Source organism: Amblyomma americanum, chromosome 1 (genome assembly GCF_052857255.1).
Source record: "Amblyomma americanum isolate KBUSLIRL-KWMA chromosome 1, ASM5285725v1, whole genome shotgun sequence".
NCBI classification, from domain to species: domain Eukaryota; kingdom Metazoa; phylum Arthropoda; class Arachnida; order Ixodida; family Ixodidae; genus Amblyomma; species Amblyomma americanum.
Window position 1 is genome coordinate 224,151,444 of NC_135497.1, and position 24,499 is coordinate 224,175,942.

At 45.4% G+C, this 24,499-nt stretch overlaps 1 protein-coding gene across 1 annotated transcript; it reads left to right on the forward strand.

Moving 5' to 3' along the window:
• The first annotated feature begins 9,302 nt into the window (after positions 1 to 9,302).
• Positions 9,303 to 23,832, forward strand: LOC144115875 (chromosome-associated kinesin KIF4A-like). The gene is made up of 7 exons (XM_077650469.1): positions 9,303 to 9,465; positions 10,583 to 10,693; positions 16,959 to 17,134; positions 20,149 to 20,364; positions 21,954 to 22,097; positions 22,767 to 22,856; positions 23,623 to 23,832. The coding sequence occupies exons 1-7, from the start codon at positions 9,303 to 9,305 to the stop codon at positions 23,680 to 23,682; spliced, it is 960 nt and encodes a 319-aa protein (XP_077506595.1). The 3' UTR covers positions 23,683 to 23,832.
• The last annotated feature ends 667 nt before the right edge of the window (positions 23,833 to 24,499 follow it).

Here is a 24,499-nt window from a genome sequence, read left to right on the forward strand (position 1 = left end):
CTATTGCCATATAAAAAAAAAACTGCACCTCGAAACAAAACAAAACAGCTTGTAAAGGCATTCAAACTCAGGTTTAAAGTATGAAACCATTGAAAGCGCTGAAAGCTCTAAATACGGTGAAGCGGATAAGTACTATAGCGGCCGAAGCCGCCACCTCGTGAGCCAGTCATAACCGCCGTAGCGCGTGCGTGCTAGAACACCGAACAGACGAAAGCAGAGACGCGCCATCTCGCAACTCAACTGCTGCTCCTTACGCCTTGAATTCGCGTGTTCCTCTACCCAAGGATCTTATCGTTGCTGTAAGTGTACCGGTTCTAATTAGTCTGCCTCATGCACGTTGGCAGCTCTGTCGGTACTGCCTGCCTTCGGTCCTCCTCTTACGTTCACTGCGGTGATTTTTACTGCTTGGTGGTGTTGATGAAAGCTTTATTTGAAACAGGGGAATTTCAGACACTGAGGACCTTGGGCCCCCACTCGGCACCACTGCGCAGAACTTGTTGTGGTAAGTGTACCGGTTCTCATTCGTCTGTCTCTTGCACGTTGGCAGCTCTGTCGGGACTGCCTGCCTTCGGTTCTTCTCTTACGTTCACTGAGGTGACTTTTACTGCTCTTTGGTGGTGATGAAAGCTTTATTTGAAACAGGGGAGTTCCAGACACGAAGGTTCTTGGGCGCCCACTCAGCCCCACTGCGCGGCCCCACCTAAAACGCGGAGGCTCCAGACCGGGTCCTAGGAGGACACTAGGGTGGTTCAAGCCTCCCAAGGGGTAAGGTGCTCCAGGCACCGCAGGGTAGGGTTCTGTTTCGTACATAACGAAATCACTCCACTGTGAGAGATGCATTACTAGGAGCGGCATGATTCTGCTCAGGCTGTATTATCTATAAACAAAGATAAATTATAAACTTGGCCTGCTTCCAAATTCTCACTCCCGGTTTCGCGTCTGCGAAGTTGAAATGGTTCTCTGAGCCATTGAACTTTCCCTGTCGCGTTCATTTGCGATGAACCGTTGGATTACATTGTTAAATTGCAAGCAGTATACTCAATTCTTTTCGCGCCTGATTAAGTGCGACGGGTCACCTTTTAATCGCAACGGCCCGCCACATATCCACGAACCCAACACTCTGCTTCCCAGCGTGTCATTGCAAACTATTTAACTTCTCTGTCCGAATAAATTGTCTCTCTTTTTCACGTCCGTTTTAAAGGGACACTGAATGATATATATGGGCATATTCTAGTGCAACAGATCCGTATAAGTGGTCTTTGAGGGTATTCGAGTCAAATTTCTGTGTGGACCCTATAGTTTAGAAATCATTTTAAAAATTGCTGTTGGCCTAGCTCTGTTAGGCCAGGATATACGTATCGAAAACGTGGCGACTTCTGCATCGGAAGATTAATATATGAAACCCGTGCATTCACTAGATGCGCATTTATTTAACATCAAGCCCTTAGCGTTATGGTGGAGTGCTAGCGTCTCTGCCTCAAACGCCAAAGGCCCTGGTTCGATTCCCAGCCTATACACATGTTTTTTTTTATTCAGTGAGTGTGCGGGGGTTTCAGTGGCTCCCATAAATAGTGCGCCACCAAATACGTTGGTTAGCGGTTAAGCGCGTAAGGGCGGGTACGGGCGGCTCCGCAGCGAGGAGCGTGGTGTGACGTCATGCCAGATGCCGCGGCGAGCGCGAGGCGTTCCCCAGCTGCGAGCCGCTGCTAGGCGACGGCTCTGTTCCTCCTCCTCGGGAGTGCCACAGCGAAATCTCAAGTTCGTGGCCAATGTAACTCGCTACAAAATTTCTGCTCGTAATAGCTCGCAACCGATTAGGGCGGCACCTCACCTCCGAATCCCGATGACGTCAGTGGCAGTCTGGGTATGTCTGGGCGAACTTCAAGGCTCGCCCAGACTGCCCACTGACATCATCGGGATGCGGCGGTGATGTGTCGCCCTAATCGGTTGCGAGCTATTACGAGCAGTTTTTAAAAATGATTTATAAACTATAGGCTCGACACAGAGCTTTCATATTTGACTCGAATATCCGCAAAGACCACTTCTACAGATCTGTTGCACTAGAGTATGCCCATCGAAATTGTTTCAGGGTCCCTTTAGAACGACTGTTTTCTGACATATTTTACTGTTCGTTTGTTTATTTTCCTGCAGACTTATCGTTAAATGGCGTCAAATGATGACATTCCTGTAAAAGTGGCCGTCCGTTGCCGCCCGCTCATATCCAAGGAGATTATAGGAGGATGCCAGGAATGCACCGTGCTAGAGCCGAGCGAGAAGACCGTGGCTGTTCGTGGTGAAAAAAAGTTCACCTACGACTACGTCTTTGACCAAGACTCTAGCCAAGCGGCTGTATACGAGACCTGTGTCTCCAAAATTCTGCCAAAGATATTCTATGGTGAGCATACTTCTCTAAAATATACGCCCCTCCCCCCTTCCAGTTCTTTCCTTTCTGATCCCGCCACTGGGGTAGGTCCGAGAATCGCGAAAAGGTCAGTCAGCTGGCACCTTGCTTACATGCGACTTGGGGTGAACAACGGTGCTGGTGCCACAATCAGTGCAAGAATTTTGACGATGAAATTCGTCGTCAGATTTTGATAAGTGTGTCATTTGGCTCCGACAAATGTGATGTTTACTTCTTAGGTGTGTTTCCTCAGCACCCGTTTTTAAGCTTTCAAAATTCTTGTTGGCTTCAGTCATCCTGCTTTCTTTGCTGTTACTGCTCGCATATGCAAGCTGCCTTCCTGGCTGACATGATCATCACTTATAATCATTTATTATACCCTTAAATGCCCTGGGTGGGGTAATACATAAGGGAGAGAGCAGGTAGCGCATAAAAATAACACAAAAATTGTTGGCCAAAACGACCATGAAACAGTCAAAAGGCTCAAGTACAAAATCACGCTTCAAGTGATAGAGGCACTGTAATGATAAGAGGAAGCAACAATTTATGGCATTATGGCAAGTAATGGCAAGATGACATGTCAGGCATTGTTTGCATCTAACCGGATCACGTTCGATTACAACATGGTCAGGAGGCTGGTTCCACTCCTTAATTACGGCTGGCAAAAAAGATTTGTTAAGGGTGTTAGTAGGTCCATGTAAGCGACAGATGCTCATAGAGTTGAACAGACGATATGATGTGTGCACTGTTGGAACTTGTAGAGAATCACGGAAATTGGGGAAGTCTTGTGGTACAGTTTATGGAACAGACAGAGACGAGAAAATTTACCTCTAAAGGGTAGTGGGCGGGTACCGAGAGGCGTCTTAAGACTGCTGATGCTGTAGCGAAAGTCATAGTTTGAAGATATGAAATGGGCGGCGCAGTTCTGGATGGATTAAATTTCGTTAATTAGGTACGTCTGATGGGGGATGCGTATTCGAGCTTCGGGCAGATAAAAGTTTCGTATCCAAGTTTACGAATGAATAGCGGTGATAGCGAAAGTGACCTTCTAATGTGTACCCTGTGTACTGTACGTTGTCAGTGCACGTTAAAGAACCCCAGGTGGTCGAAATTTCCGGAGCCCTTCACTACGGCAGTGTACTAAATGTCAGCAGCTAGTTTTGTGATATGCTGATTCTATGTTAGTTTATTGCTGATAAGGACGCCTAGGTACCTGTAAGACTCAACCTGTGATATCATAGTTGAGTTTAGTGAATACTCATACGAAATGTTAGAACGTTTAAGTGAGACGTGCATGAATTTGAATTCTGCTGCGTTCAGCTCCATCATCCAATTTGAGCACCAAATTTCAGTTTTACGTCAGTCGTTCTGAAACGTTATCTGTTCATGGTGAGAAGAAATGCGACGGTGTAACGCGCAGACTTCGGCGAACAGACCGATGGACGATGCTATGCGAGAGAGGAGGTCATTTACGAAGGCTAGGAAAAGCAACGGTCGAAGGACAGGGCCTTGGCGCACCCCGAGATTACTTTGTTAATGGCGGAATGACATCCTCGTATGACTGTGTATTAAAAGCTGTTCGTGAGGAAACAGTTAATCCAGGATAAGGTCAGGCATTCGGGAGGCGCTGCGTTTGATCCCCAGTGCCGCCGGGTACAAATCGGTTTTCTAATGGGTACAAGATTTCCCGCCGCCTGGTGCTCCTCTCTTCTGCGAGGAGATGCTTGGGAAAAGGGTCTTCGACCAAACCGTTGCGTTGACGGGCCAGTGATTCGTTCCGCCGTCAAGCAACCCTAAGTCCGCCTCATGCGGTAAAAGCCCCCTTGTGTCCCTTCGAGCCTACTTATAACGGTCGCTATTGTAACGAACGCTCGGTTATTACGAACGAGGGCGGCGTTCCCGTCAAAACATGCGTTATGGTGTGGCAATGCGTCTCACATAAAACGAACAACCGTGACCATACCACCCGGTTATGTAGCGAATGAGGAAGCACCGTTAAAACGCGCGCTTTCCGCCTCTGCGCGCACACCGAAGAGTACCCCAGCCTCCATGGTCTCCCCCAAGAAAGTGTTAACTACCCCCCCCCCCCCCAGAAAAAAGTAATAAACAGCGGCATTGTAACTTTGGAAGCAGTATGACGGAAGCAGTATGACGGGGCAGTATGAATGGAAGCAGAATGACGGGGCAGTGCTGTTGGAAGCGAAACTACGGTCCACGGCCGGTTATCAACCAATGGCAGCAATCCGAGAAGTTATGTCTGCTGGCCCATCCCATCACGTGGCTTGCCTTGTGTACACGCAATCGGATCTCCACCTTCTGCCCTGCTGCCGCACACAGACAGCGCGTAGACGCCTACCAGTGGGCATCACTCTTGCTTAGCATGTCGGCACCAATAAATGAAACTGAAATCACACAGTACCCGATGTTTTTCGTGTGAACCGCTGGCCCCTACCTATAGTTTGTCGGTCTATGCAGCTTTACCTCTGTGCAAATTATTCTTGAAGAACCTAGTAAATGCGGCGAGCTGTCTCTTTGGTTGGAGTCCAATGCGCTGCCTGAACGTTTTACACAAGGGTGGTGCATACTGCACGAGAAAAGCACTGCGCGCTGCGCACACGTCCTTATAACTTTGTCAGGACAGAAGACAAGTACGCCAGCCTACCACCAGTTTCCGCCAACGCCTCAGTCGCTTTCGGTGGTACAGTTAAGATTTATCGAACTCTGTTAGATCAAATTATGCTTTATATCCAATAATTGCTGAGCACCGTAAAGCTACAATGTGAATGTATAGGGAAATGTACGGCTATAGCGTACAAAACTTAGCCGTCACATCCGATAGATCGAACTTCGGGCAACACCGGTCCAATTGAGAACCAGAGATATTTTAAATCTATCCACAAATAGTCCCAATCATTTTGAGATACACGTGAAACATCCGTAAGATCATTCACAAGAGAACATCTGTTAGTAGACATCCGCTGGAATTGCATTTTGTGATATCATCAAAATGTCGCTTTGTGCACATCGCTGAGACTCAAACAGGTGACTTTCTGTGGACGTTCACAAATAGACACGATTAATTTAGGCAGGATCGCGGTAGCATCACAAGAAACTCATTTCATTTGCCTTGTCTGCTAATAGGTTAACGAAGGTCTCGGTTCTGGCAGTCTTGATGCCGTAGGTAGCATAAGAGAGTTCTCTCACAGTTCCCGCCCTCACCGTTAAATGACGTTTACGTCACACTCGCGGTAATACAGGACGTTCTACGTCCACCGCTATGGTCGAGGGTGGCGCTGGTGAACTCTCTCAAGGTTCGCTTACACTCAATAAACATAATACCCACGAGAGCAGCAGATTGGACAGCCGTCGCCGTAGCTCAGTTGATAAGAGCATCAGACGTGATATTTGGAGGTCGTGGGTTCGGCTCCCACCGTCGGCATGGTTGTTTTTCTGCTGCTTTATAAGTAATCTTCTTTAGGCGATAGATTAATCTAAGTATTATTATCCCACTGATTAGCACTACACATTAAAAAATGAAAGACAAAAACATTTCCCTATGCACCTTGGTTTCGGTTACTGTTGGCTCCCTTCATAAGTTTATCAAAACGAGCCCCTCATTTCCGTTACCTTGTCTGCTAATTGCTTAACGAGGGTCTCAGTTCTGGCAGTCTTGATGACATAGGTAGCATAAGAGGGCTCTCGCACATTTTCCGCCCTCGCCGTTAGATGACGTTCCACGTCACACTCCCGCTAATACAGGACGTACTACGTCCGCCGCTATGGACGAGGGTGGCGCTGGCGAACACACTCATGGTTCGCTTACACCCAATAAACATAAATTTCCCCGAGAGCAGCCGATCGGACAGCCGTCGCCGTAGCTCAGTTGGTAAGAGCATCAGACGCGATATTCGGAGATCGTAGGTTCGGTTCCCACCGGCGGCATCGTTGTTTTTTCTGCTGCTTTATAAGTAACCTTCTTTAAGCGACAGATTTATATATATATATATATATATATATATATATATATATATATATATATATATATATATATATATATATATATATATATTATCACTCAGATTATCACTACACATTAAAAATTTCTTTTTAAAAACACTCCCCTATGCACCATGGTTTCGGTGACTGTTGGCTCTCTTCATAACTACACGTATATATATATATAGCAGACTTTTTAAAGAAATAAACGGTACTCTTGTATGACTTGTGTTTTGGCTGCAGTAGCTTAAGTCCACCAACTACGATACAACGAACGCTATCCCTGTGACCGTCGGATTCGTTATAAGTAGGTGCAACTGTGTTAGTGACTGGTCCCGGTCGTTTTCCTTGAAGAGATCCAATGAAGGCAATATTTTTGTTATTCGTCTACTGGTTTATTTTATGTTCACTGGAAAGATTTATAAAAAATTGACTTTTTCACCTCTAATGTTTTTTAGTCTGCATACTCGACAAAATGATGAGTTGTTTTTATTGGCAGTTCTTCTTCAAAAAGTGCAGTTCTACCTGAGCCTTCCTGTGGTTCTTATGAGGTGCTGTTTTTGATGTATTGCAGTTAAAATATTTCCCACTAATCTTAATTTTGGCAACCAACACAGTGCCCTGTGCAACAAAAGAGCATTGACACGTTATTTTCTTTCATCACAAATAGCAACAGCAAGCATCGCACTGGTTTTGTATCAACCAAAAATTTACAGCTGATGTACAGTCTCCTTCTGTTGAGTGTGTGTAGGCTGAAGTGGCTTGATCCAGCTTTGTGTATGAGAAAAGCTAAGCGTTGTGGAAACCTAAAAAAGCATAGGCATTCTTTTTGAAAGCGTCTGTTAGAGAAAAATAATTGTGTAATGATTTAAATAAGATGTAATCACAGGCAGTAGTACAAATTAGGCATGACATCCGTGGCCGCAAACACATGACCTTCCAATGTTACATGCAATGCTTTACCACTGAGCTAAAGTGGTGGCGGTCTCAGCTCTTGCTGTCGAATGCATTCATGTTGTGTGCAGCGTAATCTTGAGTATTCACCAGCGTTGCTCCCAACTTTGCAGTGGACGACGTATATCCTGTGTTGTCATTGGCTTCAGTGACTGTTAGCATTTTTTGCTTTTCGCCCATTCTGACAAACCCTTTTTTTTCTTTGTCCTTCCTTCATCTAGCTGCATAATATGTAACGAGTTCATGACCATGTAAATGTTTGAAACCGTGACTGCCTGCTCTGTGTTCTAGGATTTAATGTCACCGTGATCTGCTACGGGCAGACGGGTTCCGGTAAAACCCACACGATGGGAATTCGCTGCTCAAAAAATGCTGACGATGAAGGCATAATCCCCAGGGCAATTGGGGACATCTTCAAGAACATGACAACAACCACAGGGAAGTCTTTTCTTGTGCGTGTGTCGTTCTTGGAGGTGAGTGTGTTTTCTGCAATACATGAACGTTGGAATTTTGTCACATAAGCCATTGCATAGTGAACACAACCAAACTATTTTATGGCAAGAAATTGTTAAAGCTGTTCTGCCTAATGGGCGATTATGGTCTGTTTCTCCTCAAGAGCCAGGCAGAAAAAAAGAACTTGTCTGGAAAAAACTTGGTCCCTGAGCGGTATGTAAACCACTGCCGGCGCAAACATAACAGCTTTGTCTTCCGATGCCTTGGACAATTCGGCTACCGCCACAGTTTGTACCTGCTCTCGCTTTCCAAAATACAAACAATTGTGCGTCGTAAGTGCATTTCAAGAAATTATCTCACATTTTAAAAATGAGACATGAGTGCTGCATGTGCAGGATTTGCTTTAAATGCGAGTCCTCCGGTCACCAGATGCACTAAAGTAGTTGAAAACGATACTAACTGGAGCTTCCTACCCCTGCCTGGGAGCGAAAGCATGAGGAGCAACAAGACTGTGCCATGCACGAAGCCAAGTGCGATTGTGATGGATCGTCATGTCCAAACTTAGCATGGGCATCAATCAAGCCGCAAGCTTAGCCGTTGCAAATTTTTGTTTGGCATCACTTGTTCTTCACTCTAATTTGCATGCATGCTTATCGCTTACTAAGTGCCACCGCATGCTGTATACACCTTGAGGATCTTTTGCATTCAATGGTTCGCTATAAAATCCCCGTAACCTAGAATTTGAACATTCAAGTGCAGCCTTGCTTCGTGCTGTCACACTGTCCAGAAGTAAATGTAAATGTAGGGTGTTGCATCATGTCTGTAGCATGCAAACTGGCTTCTTATGGATTTTTTGCTGTTGCAAATTTCTTGCAGATATACCAAGAACAAATATTCGACTTGCTCTCAAACAGCAGAGGGAGGGTGCCACTTGCAATTCGGGAAGACAAGACTGGTACAGTAAAGGTGAGATTCCACTCCTATATTCTACATCCCTGCACAAACTGCATAAAAAATAGTATGCAACTTGAATTTTATCTGCAAGGAAAATGTAGTACCTGGCTGAGCAAGCAGTTCATGTTTTAGGGCCCTACATCAGTAAAAAGATGGGGTTTGCTCATTCTGCTACACTCTCTAAGTAATGTGACTGAATTTATGTGCAGTATGCAAAACATACCTTGCTGTGCTTGTTTTGTGGCCTAACCTGTACAATTTTGAACTCTTTATCGCACTTCCGATTTGCTTGGGGCTCCTTATATTTTTTTTTTTTTGGGGGGGGGGGGCGAGGAGTGTAGTCCTTTCTCGTTCTGCGTTCGTTCCCATTTGCAGTTTTCACCCTGCTCACGAAGACCTGCTTATGCAACAAGCTCTCTTATTTTTAACTCTACTTTTGTGTGCGCAGGTTCCCAACCTGACAGAACTCAAAGTGGCGACCGCAGATGAGACAGTCAGGCTGGTTGGCATCGGCTCTGCGTCCCGGATCACTGCGGCAACAAATATGAACATCTGCTCCTCGCGGTCGCATGCCATCCTGACACTGACAGTGGAGCAACAAAATGAGAGCGGAGGTGCCACGACGGTGGCAAAAATGAATTTTGTAGATCTCGCTGGTTCCGAACGGGCTGAGAAGACCAAGGCAATTGGCGAGAGGTTCAAGGAAGGTTGGTCACTGATATTTCAATGTTTCAGCGAGTATTTTTCGATGGGCGACTCCGTCGGCAGTACTGAACTGCACGAGCCGCCACAATAGCAATAGGCACAGTTGTCAAACTGCAGTGACAGATGAAAGGAATTGGCAGAAGCATAGAAAAGACGCATTGCTGTCGCACTGCCTGCAAAGCCAGTGGTTTAAATAAATTTTTTTTTAATGTACTAGCACCTCTGCCCGCAGTGAGAGATTTAAGAAATGTCCACGTGGTCCTTTGGCGTCACAGAAACCCAAAAATATTGCAGAAAAAAGTTCCAGGAGTTGGATTCGAACTCGGGAATCCCTCGTGGGAAGCAAGTACTTAGCCTCATAGGAATGACGAGTGCCGTCTTTCTTGTTGGATAGAGTTGAACATAGTCTGTGCAGTAAGGCAGCAGCAAAACAAAACAAATAAACGTCAAAATATTTAAAATAAAAATAAAAACAACAAAATAAAAGTGAAGAAAAAAACGCAACAAAAGAAGGATGATGCGGTGTGAACAAGGAGGTGGTGGCAATGGCTAAGCAGTAGTTAAAAGCAAATAAATGAAAGTTTGCAATGGCCAACGAAAGGGGTTTGCAAATGGCTAAGCAGTCGTTAGTGTGGTCAACTGCTTGCTAACACATTCAAACCTTGCACTCAGCAGCGCATGATCTTTTTCATTGATGTTTTTTACGCACCTTTTACTCTGCCATGTCATCTCTGAGAGCTTTAGTTTTCGTACTTTCTGCAGTTTTCTCGGTGTGTGTTCAAGGCCAGCAGTCATATGTTACATGATGCATGGAGAGAAATGTATCGTTTTCCTATGTGCCTTACTGCATATCTCGCTCAAGTGGTCTGGAGGACGCCTGGCCCACGTTGCTTTTGTTGTAGAAGGCCGGCATCTCCTCATAACTCGTATCTTGTACACACTGCGAATAGCATTTTTATTGCTTGATTTTGCCAGACCTAGCGCTTGTGATAATCATTTCCGTCCTGTTCTTGGTCATATGTTGCTTTTTTAATCATTTAGTTACCACTGAGCTTGAATTTTTTTAATATTTCTCACCTCCGAAACATGGCTGAGGTTGTACTCCCAATTTGTTTACAGGCATGAAAATAAACCATGGCCTCTTGTCTCTTGGCAATGTCGTGAGCTCTTTGAGCGAACGAAAATTCCACGTTCCGTACCGGAACTCCAAGCTGACCAGATTGCTGCAGGGTGCGTACAGAAATTTTCTGTCTGTGCGGCTCTCTTGGCATTCCTGTTTTGCAGTTTTGCATTTGGAATGTGGCACTTATTGTACGCTCTGCACAGCACAGTGCACAATTTTTATTGTCTTCATAGACATCTAGTTTTGTAGTGTATACAGCCTTCAAGGCATTGGTATCCCTACTACCTCGGTGAGCTGTCCCACGCAGCTTCTGTTTCCGACCCCTGTGTAGCATTTTATGTGGTGCATCAATTACAGCTGGTTATGCACGCACCCAATCAAAAGACAAATTCAGTACTACTTGAACGCATTTCTACACCGGCAGTCAAGTTTATGAAACATAGTAATTGGCAAAAAATTTTGGCTTCATCGTCATCTTTGCACAAAGCGTGGAAAAAAACTTGTGCAGCCTTAATTCTGCAGGTTTGCAAATTGCAGGGAATCATTCAATCTTGAGTAATGTTCCCTTGATGCTAAAGAATTGTATTTTGTGCCAAAATTTCATTCTATAATCTTTTGGTGGTGAGTGTACTTGTACATCATATCTCTATTGCCTTTCTGCAGTTCAAGATAAAATAGTGCTTTAGGGCATTTCTAGGCATGCAAACTCCTCGGTCGGCAGTGTTATTGAAAAAAAATTGCCTGAGCAAATATCGCAGTAAACATCCCGACCGATATGCTTATGTCTTCGTGCTACAGTTACTATTATGCATTGCTGTCTGTATCAGTTTCGTACCTCTCAAATAATCTGCATGTTTTATGAATCTCTAGCCAAGGCAGTGCAATGACGTATATTGGAGTAAGTGTCATTAATATTAGTTCATGTATAATCTCATGCAATTAAATGAATTTCTGCGGCCCTGTAATTTATAATGCAAATTTTAGCGGATATTTTGTGCTGGCAGGTTGTCCCGGCTTGCTTAATTCGAAGGCCAGGAGTGATATGTCAGAATGCCCGAGTTCGCAAACTCTAACACCAAAGTGCTCTTGGTAAAGCAGCGTTACTCCGCTTATAACTGGGGTGCAGCCCACTCATAGCAGCACGATGCTTAATTTTGCTCTTCAGTGCTTCACATAACATTATGCAGACAGCAGTGGCACTCAGACAATTAGTGCGTGGTATGATGGCTTCACACTGGCCAAAGTGACCTCCTGCAGTTCGCTGGTGCCTGACTCCCGTTTGGTAGTGTTCACTGCTCGAAACTCGCTGATACGAAATACATTGAACACTGGCCGAGCTGGCTGGATGGACCCCACGCAGTCTTCTTGTTTCTACTCTTCAGCTGAAAGCTTCTACGCATGCGCCTAAAAGGTGCGTCGCGCATCGCGCCACTAACCTCGGATATCTGACCTTGACCTGCACTCTTGCATGCACTGAGAAGATTGTACAAAAGTATCGGCGAATGAAGAAAAGCTGTGCCGTTAACCAAGTACAGCCAGATAGACGAGCGACTGTGTTCTGGAAACGTTGAAACTGGCATGGCGGAATCTCAGGCAGCCAGCAGTGATGTGGCAACCATGACGACTCCAAGCAAGCTCTCACTGTGGAGCAGTTAACTGTCAAACGCTGACCTCAGTTCTGTTGAGTGCATTAGTAACGACTGCGAAGTTCTGTAAGCAGTAGTACGTTATGTGCTTGCTTTTTGCTTTTTTTGTTATTTTATTAATTCGAATCTCTGGATAATTAACAATTCAACGGGGCACTTTGTTGACCTAAAGGGCGGCGAGGCGAAAGCCCTTAGCGCGGTGTTGCTGCTTGCATCATTGATCTGTGGTTAAGACGTTAATTAAGCACATACTTGTTTTTAAATGCTGGAGGCACTGCAGGATGTTTGGGAGGCATCCGTCGTCCGATTCGACGCCTTTCCGCACTCTCCGGCGTCCTAGACAAGGAGAACTGCATATGCATTGGCATGAAGTAGCGTAGTCATTAGCACGCTCGTCTGCGGACCGGAAGGATGGTGGTTCGAGTCCAATCGTGCGCAAAGGTTTTCTTTTTCTTATCGAGTTGAAGAGCGTAACGAACAGACGAACGGTATGACGACACATCCGTTGTCATGACTTTCAGTTGGCGATTCAAAGGATGGGCAGGATCTCAACCGGGAGTATGAGCCATTGAAGGCTTTCGCCTTAAAACTGTTCGACTTCATCCATTCATGCTCCTTTAGAGTCTATGAGAAAATATAGCCTGTTAATTCGAACTGTAACGGTTTGCGCCACCGGTAACTTGAACTACGCGCCTGGGCGGCCTGGGCGGCCTGGGAACGCATCGAAAAAAGCAGCGCTCCAGTGAAGCTGCATGCCCTCTTTGGAGATGTGAAGAGGGTAAAATTGGTGTGCGAGCTGGGAGGCTGGATAACCGTGGAGGCAGGGCTCTTTCCGTGTTATCGGTAGCATGGTGACGGCAGCTACGCGAGACCTCAGAGATTTGTACCCGGCTGTTGCATGCGTTGCTTGTTAACGCCAATCTCGAAGGCTTCAGTAGCTTGCTGGGTTAACTTTTGTTGTTGAGCGATGAATGGCGTGACCAGCGGCGGGATGCTATGGTGACTCGATGTAGTGCAATGCCATACAGGGTGGAGACACCGCCTCCGTGACCGCCATTTTGGGGCAAGCGCAGAAAACGCCGGGCAATGATACGGTGGTTGGTATTCGTGTTCAGCATACACTTGCGTAAGCAGGCACAGATGTATAAAATTTTTGCACATATACTCGCAATTCGGATCTTTCTGCTCACAGACATAAAGAGAAATGTATTAGCAAGTACTTGCATGCATAGCTATAGCTCCCGTAGAAAATTACTATTGTGCAGCTAGGTCAGCATATACACTTACGCCGTCTCGGATGCTAAATTCGTGATGGAACAGCGCAAAACGCCGGGACAGGAGACAAACGCTTTGTCTCCTGTCCCTATGTTTTGCGCTGTTCCGTCACAAATTATTAGCCAACATGCCCAAGCTGCTGCCCTGTCGGATGCTCAAAGTGGTTATTTTTAATATACAGTGACTGCTTTATAATGCAATGCATGGCGGAAGTGCCTGGCATGAATGAATTTATGCGGTGCATAACATGCATTAGGCTTCGATTGCTTCTCTTGCTACACGTCAGCTAATTTACGTTTTAGTCAGGCGCGTATATCGAAACTGCTTTGCATCGCAGTAGTCTATGGTAAGTCATTGATAATACAGTTGAGCCGTGATAAGTACGCTAATATCCGACATGTGTCGCAGGCTAATGAACACATTTTATTGCAGAACAGTTCTCAGGAAACTTTTTGAAGCTGTCTCTGGCTGCACGCCTAGGAGGAGGGATTTCCTGCACTGATTATTTAATGTTGGTCCCGACTACGGCTTTCCTGCCATACAACTTTAATTCGGGTGTCATATGGCCAAATATAACATCACTACAGTTTAGCTTATTCTCGGACGGGTACTTGCGTACTTGACAGGGGCCTCATGAGGTGTCACTACATGGCAAAGAAAAAGCTGCATTCGGAATGAAATTTCGTGCTGCGCAGGTAGCTTGCTTCCTCGCTATCGCTTTCGCAAGGAGACGCCGCTGCACCAGTTAACGACAGAAGTTTCGTCGTCACTATTCGAACTGCAAGCAATATACTATAAACAAATTTATCCGCGAGGACCTAACTTTTGTGCTTTTTTCGAATCACAATAACCTCCCAAAAATTGTTTCCGCAAATAATTTGAGAAAAAGTAGCTCTAAGGGGCCTCTCACCTGTGATTTGCGCAATTTAGTACTCGCTAAAATACCAGGTGCTAAATTCCAGGACGGCTGACTTACAGGACGGTTTTTTTGCAAACAAAAATCGTTATTCTGATCATAGAGAATTTTTGTGGCGCAAAAGCATCTGCGTCCAAAGAGCGCCATGGCACAAAGTATTTGTTGTTTCCTCAAGGCGGGGACAAAGAACCATTTCCCAAGCATTTCACCCGGAGTAACCCGAGCACCAGGCTTTAGCAGGGTGAAATGCTTGAGAAATGGGCCTTGTTCGCAGACTGAGCTCTCATTTCATACTTTGCCCACAAACGGAGTTAGTGCTAGGGGAGATGCATCTGTCGCCTTCCAATGCATTTTTTTCTGAAAAGGAAAGAGGGGAATGTCCCTTAATATGCGTGAACCTGAAGCCCGTCTGTTGCCACCAGCTTTCAAGATCGAGTGTAAAGGGCAGTTGTCTAAAGGGTACAATGGTGCATTACTTTGACAATTACCAGGCTCTATACTTGCTTCATTTGTCCGCGCACCGCGGCTCTGAACACAAAAGGGGAGAGCGCTAGTCACTACAGATCGCTGTGATGCACTCTTCGAATGATACTAAAGTCATGGGTCACTCATTGTGAGTGACGCTAAAGATTGTCATGTGTCAGGGATATAACAGACACAATTGTTCATATATATTACCTCGTCAGCCATCACACACCCATGAGTTCAATTGTCCCCTCGAAAACACGCGCGCTTCTCCAGATGCCAAAGAATTCGATGCAATGCTTTTGATATTCACGTTTCTAACCATGTTTCGAGTCACTTCAACGATGAAGAAGGTATACCAAAATGTCCGGTAACCACAGTGCGAGATTGGTGAACAAGATAAAAAAATTATTCAAAACTCGAGAAGTTTCACCTTACAAGAGAATTGATGAAGCGTTATAAAATAATGTTATTGCTACCGGGAGCGCATAATTCCGTACGACATGTAGAAAAGCAGCACCGGTACTGTGGCCTTAGCGGCCATCCTAAGCAGTGTGTCACGGCGTAATGCTTTAAAATTGTCGTCTGTTTGCGATAATTAATGCGCCAAAATGCTTCAAGAGAAATTGAAACCAAGTGTGATGTCGACGCAATAGTGTGTTATCAAATTAGGATGTGGCCAAAAACCAGGCTTATAGGTTTGGCAGTTTGCTACTTCGGGTCAGAAGGCTGGAAAATCAGGCAGCGTACGTGCAGCCACACTGAGGATTTTTGCGTTTCGTCCTAAACAGTCGTTCAACGGCCGCGACTCTCAAGTGTGAATCAGCAAGTCGCTGAGGTTGTGCTATTGTTTTGGTAGAAAAGCGGCAGTCTTGTGACGGTCACACGTTGATCGATTTTCCAGCCTTGTGATGGTCACACACACCCTTTGCGCCTCCGGTGCGCCCTCCGCTGCACAAGCTGGGGCACACCGAATGCTGCCTTCCTCTGCTTAAGTTTTGAAGGGGGAAAAAAGAGGCCTTCAGATAGTTCGGGCTTGAGAAGAGAATGTGATGGTCATTGCCTTCCAGGAAAAAAAAAGCAAAAGGTGATGACTGAATATTTCAGAACAATGAAATAGGGTACTGTCTCTAACCGACTGCTTCCCGATCACAGTGTTCCGCATATTCTGTTCACTTTCGTTAGTTCGAGCTTTAGTTAATTCGTACTAGGTTGACGTCCCTGCCGAATTCCAATTAATGAGCTTTTATGTAGTTTGAAAACCTGCTTAAGCGGTTAACGGCCTTTAGATGAGCTCACTTGGTTCCTCGCAAAAAGCTGGTATAGTTTGGCTTCTGACGAACCTGTTTTGTCGAGTATATTTTGCAGCTTTTAGCAGGTTTTTTGACTGAGCACATAAAACAGTTGCGTAGTCATCACAGGATGTAACAGATGGTTGTACGTGTTCTGAGAATTGCCTATACACGTCAAAATTGTGACTCACCGCATAAGAACTAGTGTGATGCGAGCTGTGGAATGGTGGGAAGATTTTGCGATCCTGGCACACCGTGTGTGCAGTCCTATGCTTTGAGCACTAGCGCAAAACTCGGATTGATGTGCGGAAAGTTATATTTTTATCATTCTGGCATGAATGATTACCTTGTGTGTTTTCGTTGAAGTTTTAGGGACCGTTCTAAAATATTCAAATTATTTTGACTTACTCATAAAGTGGTTTGGCGTTCGTGATATGACCAATAAGCTTGTTTTACTATGGTTACGCAGTACCTGTCTTGCTTTCCAAGCTTATAGAGGCATGGTTTTCAGCTTATAGAGCCCTGAAATTCGAGAACCGTTATTCCGTCTTTTCTTGTGTGAAGTATTAGCCATTTAATGTTTAATTTGAATATTCTTCAAGGTCCGACGGGTTTTTTAATTGGTCAAAGATCTATTGTGTTTATTATGCTCGTGGTCTGTGCAGTTTATCTTCGGCATACGACACTACATTTTGTTTGCATGAACTTTCTTAAAAATCTGTCACTCCCTAGCATTTGATTTCCTCCCCATTCTTATTTATTTACTTTTTTTCCTCAGATTCGCTGGGAGGTAGCAGCCACACTGTAATGATTGCCTGCATTAGTCCGGCAAGCGGCAACCGTGAGGACACGCTGGACACATTGCGCTACGCAGACCGCGCAAGGAAGATCAAGAACAAGCCAACGGCGAACATCGATCCAACGCAGGCAGAGATCGCGAACCTTCGCCAGAAGGTGGGCTTCTCTTCGCAATGCAAGCTTAAGGTCACCGTACAGCAAACAGCATTCGTGGTACTTGGATGGTATTGCATCGATGGCCACTCAGTACCTTAAGCAATTATCATATTTTCGGGACGTAACGAGAGTTTTTTTCCTTTGTGCGTTGGTTTGGGAACGCATCTTGCGTTATATCCCAAACCAAGGTGCGAACATAGTGTTTTTTTTTTGTTTTCGGCTACTTCGACGATAGCTACAGCGAGCTTCACCACTTGACTCGCGAGCTGCTAGAAGACTACTTTTCGGCAACCTTGGGCTGTCTCTCGGTGTGCATGGGCAAAGGCGAGGGTGGCGCGGGCCGATGAGAAAGAGAAGACACTGGACGAGATGAGTGAGGTAGAGAAAAGAAAGAACGGAGAAAAGAAAGAATGGGCACTGGGAGCAGGCCGCACGAAGCGTCAAGCAGCGGTGGCACTGCAGCAATGGCGGCTGCTACTCTACGGGAGTCTGCATGCATCAACGTGTCGAAGGCTGTGCTGCACTCTTTGGCTTCGCATGCATTACACCATGATATGTCGTTTTGCCAATAATATTAACGCACCTGTTGCTTTCATATTTTTGTGTGCCGTCTCCATTTTTGCAGAGCCCTCGGCTGTAGCTGGCTTGAACAGGCTGTGGTCGTGTTATACAGTTAAGCCTGGATTTAACGAAGTTGGTGCAATCAGCAGTTTACTTTGTGGCACTGTAATTTCGCTGGATAGAAATTCGTATTTAGCGTGCCAACAATCCTTCAGAGCATGTTGCAGATTCCTCTCGGAGGAAAACGTCACTTGCGGTGAATACGGTCCTTTCCTTTTGTCTTCCTTCGCCGTCAAGAACAGGTTTACCCGTCACTCGTATGCCCGCTAGGATTGCATGTGCTCATGTTGTGAGCTCGCGAGCCACCTCAGCATGTCTACCACGCTGAGCATTTGGCCGATGACGGGGATCGCTATACTGTCTTGTGTTTCACTTTGCTGTCGTCATCCTCATGTGATTGCCCGAGCACTGCCGACTCGACACATTCCGGCGCCACCATGCCAGCTCACCCCAATCCTACCTTTTCTTTGGCGTACTTTATTTTGGGACCTATGCTATAATTAATTCTAGCAGACTTCCACTATAAAGGCAGTCATTAATAATTTAATTTGTTTGGTTTTTAGCGGTCACGCATGTGCATGCTATTTTATGCATGCATGTTATGTAAGAAAGGACAGATTTGAAAATTTGGGAGGTTTCTCGTAGAAAGCCAAATATTCAAGATTGAGAGTGCCTGCCTTAAAGAATTCAAAATATTACCTTGCAATTACTCAAAGTGTGCTCTCAATTACTCAAAGTGTGCAATTACTCAGTGTCCCCTTGTGGCGCGGTTCGGGTGTCCACTGAGATATGTGAGACCGTTGCTGTGCCATTTCCTATCCTGAAAGACAAATAAATTTTAAATTACCACTACTCACTTCATATTGTCTTCAAAGAATATTCGTACGAGCGTAATTGTAACGACCTCGCAAAGGGCTCAGCCACCTAGCAGTGTACCTAGGGCTTGGACATTTCGGTTTAAGCCGAACTAAAACGATAAGTGTGCGCCGATGTGAGTTTTTCAATTTCAGTTTCAACCGAATTCTGAATTCTTGGCATGCAAGGCAGAGATAGCTGGCTGTTGAATGCAAGTACGCTGAGTTAAAGCTGAAATTTAGCAAGCCGGAAGCCAGGGGCATGAAGCGATGATAGTGTTGTTGAATAAGCAGCGCAGCTGTGTGGCTTGAGGTATTGCTCTGCTAGTTGACGCGCCTGTGGTAACGGGGAAGCAGCAACTCCTCACCATCTGCAAGCTAAGCTCTGTTCCTTCACTATCATCACCTGCTTAGAGCAGCTAGTAAGTTAGGCAGGTTAATCAACTGCATGCAGGACACTGACACGGAACCGTGCATGGGCGTCACGAAAAGGTAGGTTCTGGCTACCACGAAAAATTAGGTGGCAGTTCCATCCCTGCCATCAACACAGAGACCATGTGATGCCCTTCCCTTGCGCTCAGCCCAGCGCGACAACCCAGTATTAATAAGTCAACCTAGACCTTAGCAGTAAATTTCAACTTTCGTTTTCGTCTTGCCGTTATCTTGTATAACTTGACTTACTCTTTTAATGAAGGCAGCAATTTCTTCTACAAGCACAGCTTGAATTAATAATGTTTGCACTCTGATTGCTGGTAAATAATATGTTCGTGATTACAAAAACACAGGCAGACTTCAATTGGCCATTGACTACATAGTATTGCCGCATAATATTACCGGGAAAAGTCAATATTTCATTCCTCAAAATATTATTCGGCGAAAAAACCGAGACCTCGGTTCTGATATAACTACCGATAAAAGTTCGCCAAATTTTCAAAAATAAAAACCTAAAAGTCCAACCCCTTAGTATACACGTATAAAATATGACCAGTAATATAACGAAAGGGGGAAGTTTTACGCTGTAAAAATGATCGACAGATGTACATTTGTTTTTCACTTGAGCCAGGGGATCTTCAGTACATTGTAAATATCCCATTAAAAATCCGCTAGACGGCACACGCATGCTTCAAGAAATGATGGCGCCACGTCAATCATTTGATGTACTAAGGCATATACTATGCACTTGTTAGCGTAGCGGAGAAAAAGCATCACTTGGATTGGCCACGTGGAAAGCACGCAAACAGAACTTTATTTATTCTCATAATAATGGAGGAAGAAAGGGAGTCGAATCTTCCGTACTAGAATATCGGGCATTGCAGGATTCCCAAACCAGGTGATATGAGATTGGAAGGTATTGTGGACTGACCTGTGAGTATAGATTACTTCTTGAGTTTCGCAGAACACTGAGGGGGACACCCTCAGTGTTCTCACGTGTATTCGCAGTAGTTGGCTATTGTGGCTGAAAATTTTTGAGTGTCCCTGAGTCACTTACCCTGTGCGAATTGGTTCAACATGCGTTTGCTCGCTCACAATGTTTTGCAGCTCCAGGAGGCTGAGGCTGCACTGATGAGGTGCACAACTCATGAGGTGCAGAACCCAATAGCATCGGGTGGAGCGGAGGACGCAGAGCTGCTCAAGGATAAGTTGGAGCTGGCGCTTGCGCACAATGCGCAGCTGGAGACAGAGAACAGGCGCTTGGCCGCCAAACTACAGCAGGCACAGGACCAGGCGAGAAAGCAATCCGAGCAGGTGATCTCTGTAAGTGCCTTGTTACACAGCGGTTACTTAAGTGGGTTCCACGCAGCCCTTGGTTTCCTTCGACTTGCTTTCTGGGTTCCCCGAGCACCTAGATTGGTACGTGCCTCAACCCCCCCCCCCCCTCTTTCGTTTTATCCACTGCACTTTGGGAGTAATCGTGCTGGTGTTGCTTATAGCAGATTGCTTCGCTCATTTTTAATTGAATTCGTGCATTTTTCTCAGGAACTATGGACCTGCATACTCTTTTCTGCATGCATATTAAGCATGAAGGGATGTAAGCAAAGGCACATGGGGTTCTTTGGTGCTTTTTGAAGGTTTTGAGCTCCGGTGAGGCTAAAAACATTGAAAAAGTTGTTGTAGTGTCCTGGCTTTAATTAAACTCGACTATAAAGAAAAATTTGAACGCTAAGGGGATAGAAGGTTTATTTGAATTAATGGGAACATTTTTTAATAGACTTGATATAGGTAGGGGACCAAAGCATCAGTTTGAGTACACTGGCTGGCAGATCAAGCTGATGACTGCCCATTACGCCCAGATTCCATTTATCTGCTGCATTAATGGGTAGGATAGTAAAAACGTTTATCTAGGACTATAATGTTGGTGCACACCTAAAGCAAGGTGGAGGCTGCTTTTTCAGGCTGCAGGGAAATTGGCCATGTTTTTTTTCCTTGAGGGCTGCAAAGGAATTGCATGAGCTTTAGTACTTCCTTCAAAGGCAGTTTATATATGTGTCCATCACATCACGTCGACATTTAATTGTTGAAGAGCCTTTATTTTTATTTTTTTCCTTTAAAGTTTTCCTTTTTTGTTTGACTACTCACAGCTACAAGGCTTCTTTCTTTCAGCAGCTGCTGAAGCAGCAGCAGCTGCTCTTCAGCAGCTGCTGCCGCTGCTGCTGCTGCTCGGTGGCCTGCACTCTGCACAGCGCAAGCATTTCAAAGCCAAGCTCAATACACTTCCTTAAGAGTGAAAATATCAGCCGCACTCCCCGCACCCCTCTCCACATTTTTTTGCTAATCATGGGGGCAATTATTACTGTGCGCCTGTTGGCGGGAGGCAATAATTTCATGGCAAGATTGGCCTTCTCATGTTATGTGATTGTAACTTGAACAACTACTGCCGCCGTGAAACTGAAACTTGAACATTGTTTCTGTGACACATTCAGCTCAAAGTGCTCAGAAGTAAAACATTACTTTCTAAATGCTTCAACGCCGATTGAACTGGAAAATATTTAGTTTCGCATTGTTTTGAGTAAACATTGCTTTAAACGACGCTCGCTGTATCAGCCATACCTCTGCGAGGAATTCTGACAGTACCATGACGGCACTGCGGGAGTTGGCACAGGCTCTCTTCTGTGCTTTAACCTCTTTCCTCTGGTCTGTACGTACCATGCAGATACTGGTGTTGAATATGTGACTTGGCAGGCTCAAGATTGTTACTTTGCGAGAAAATTTTGCACAGAAACTACTCATCAGTAAGCGCACAAATAAAGACGTAATAACAAGTGGCTGTCTGGGAAATGCAGGTCCCTCATATTACCACTATTTTCCATGTGCATGTTGGTAATGTCTCCTGGTTTTCCCTACAGCCTATGGAAAAGACTGTCAGCAAGCTGGGCGAGGAGCACGCGCCGGCTGAATGCATGTCTCGCATCAAGGAGCTCGAGGCCAAGGTTCAGAGACTCGAGAGGGGCTTTGAGCGGAAGATCCTTGAGGTCAAGAAGGAACTCCAGGTGGAGCTTGGGCGTGCAGTACTTTGTTATATAGCTAGGATAATTCTTACCTGCAAAGCTGCTTATTTCAGCTGCATGTTACGCATTTGCTTCGTAACTTGTAAAAAAGTAGTAACTGGAAAAAGGCGTTGTGTCAGATTAATATGCCATTGCTCAGGAGCACTGCAGACAAGAGTGACATGAATATTTCGCATGCGAATGAGTTGTGGCCAACTTGGTACTTTGTGAATGGGCACAAAGATGACTGCGAATAAATATGTTTTTGGCGCACTGCTAATGCCATTAAATGGGCCCGTCGATGCCCCCCGCGCCAAAGGACACCATTATTGAACACGGTTGTGTGGTGCGGGTGCTACTCGAACGTGTAATATGCACAAGCAGACTTCACGAATTGTGAATTTGGTCCATTGTGCAATTATATTCTGCAAAAGCAGGTTACACCAGCAGCACTATTGCATTGTGCTGTATACCACCGATGCTGCTTCGTCAACATTTGCAAGAGGGAAAAGCTATTTCTGGATTCTTATCTAGCGTCATGCCAAGAATTAGAAGTTCGTTCTTTTGCTTCGCAGGGTACTTTGCTTTGTGATGTCTACATTTACTATAACAGTGCCCCACATTGCACATACACAAACCTGTTCTAATACCTTCTGTGTATGTGCGCTGCAGGAGCTGTCCTTGTTCAAGCACTCGGCCAACTCAACGACTGAGTCTCACCAAGACATTTGTGCCTCACTGGTGGAGGGGCTGGAGGGCCAGGTATTTTTTTCTTGTCAGTCACTTGTACCCGCCGCGGTGGCTCAGTGGTTAGGCTGCTCGTCTACTGAGCCGGAGTACCCGGCTTCGAACCCGACCGCGGCGGCCGCATTTCGATGGAGGCGAAACGCAAAAGGCGCCCGTGTGCTGTGCGATGTCAGCGCACGTTAAAGATCCACAGGTGCTCCACATTATTCCGGATACCTACTACGGCACCTCTTTCTTCCTTTCTTCTTTCACTCCCTTCTTTATCCCTTCCCTACGGCGCGGTTCGGGTACCCATCGAGATAAGAGAGACAGTTACTGCGCCGTTTCCTCAAAACCGCTTCTCAATTTTTTTCGCTCATTTGCCGTGCCGAAAAAATAAAACTGGCAACGTTTTTAATTTTAGTGCGATAGCACTACTAGGCAAACTTTCTGATTCCAGGCAGCCGTTCGTACGTCTCTGAAGCCTGCTTTTTGGCAGGCGGTCCACCTACGCACCGGGTTGTGGGCATCTTGCCAGGTGTGCACAACTAGGAGGCCTGGGTGAAGGGTACACCTGGGTGAAGGCCTTCATGGTAAATGCTTTCCGGGTAAAGGCCTTTAGGTCAAATGCTTTTGGGATGTAAGGACCTTACGTGCCCATCATAACTAGTGCTACTAAATGATATTCCGCGCTTAGCCATGCTTTATTAAACCGTCTGCTATCTTTTATTCCTGCACACAAGGCCTCAACCAAGACTAATTTGTGTGCATTTTATTTTTCTCCTTCGTGCAACTTCTATAGGCCCAGGAGATATACAAGCTCCAAAACGCCCAAGATGAGCCCAAGAAGAAGACTGAATAAGTGAAGACTCTGGAGGAGGACATACCGCCACACTCGTGACTGTGCAGTCAGTTTGTCTTCTCAGCTGACTTTGTGAAGGCTGAAGTGGTGTGGCAAAGAAATGCCGACCTTAGCACTCACTAGTGTAGAAAAAGCCAGCCAGCAGTCTTATCACCCTGTGATTTCTTTAACGTTCTGAAAATACACATCATCTTTATTACATTTTCTTTGCTAAGTGCTCTTCATTATTTGACAGCTCTGCGATACTGTAGTGATTAGAAGCATGCCCATAGTGCCATTGGGAGAACTAGGAGTTGCAGCCCTTTTAACCAAGGACAGTGTAAACTTGTTATTTCCAGCTTGCTAAATTCTGACTTCTGCATTAATTATACCTCTGTCACACGGGCAGTTTCGATCCTCATTGAGTCAATGCCCATCAAATCCAATGGAGATCAGAGGTTGTCACGTGGCCACTTTCAAGCGCAGTCGAGTCGGATCCTGCTTGGATCCCAAGCGCTCTTGAGGTTTCAAGCATAGTCGAATGCTGGCATTGACATTTTCGCCTGCAATGGTCTAGTAAAACAAAAGAAATTTAATAAAGTAAAAGCATGAACATTAAAGTATAAATTGGTTAAAACTCATGATCGACCATTTTTAGGACACGATTCCTGCTACACAGAAAGGGGATTGTTCGGGCTAGTTGGTGATCTATGAAGAATTTCAGCGCATCACAGCAGTGAACGAGAACAGAGACGAGTTTACACACAAGCACTGACTTCAAGCTGAAGAATAGGAAAGTCGCGCCATATCAGTAAACTTCAACCCGTGTTCTCTCTTT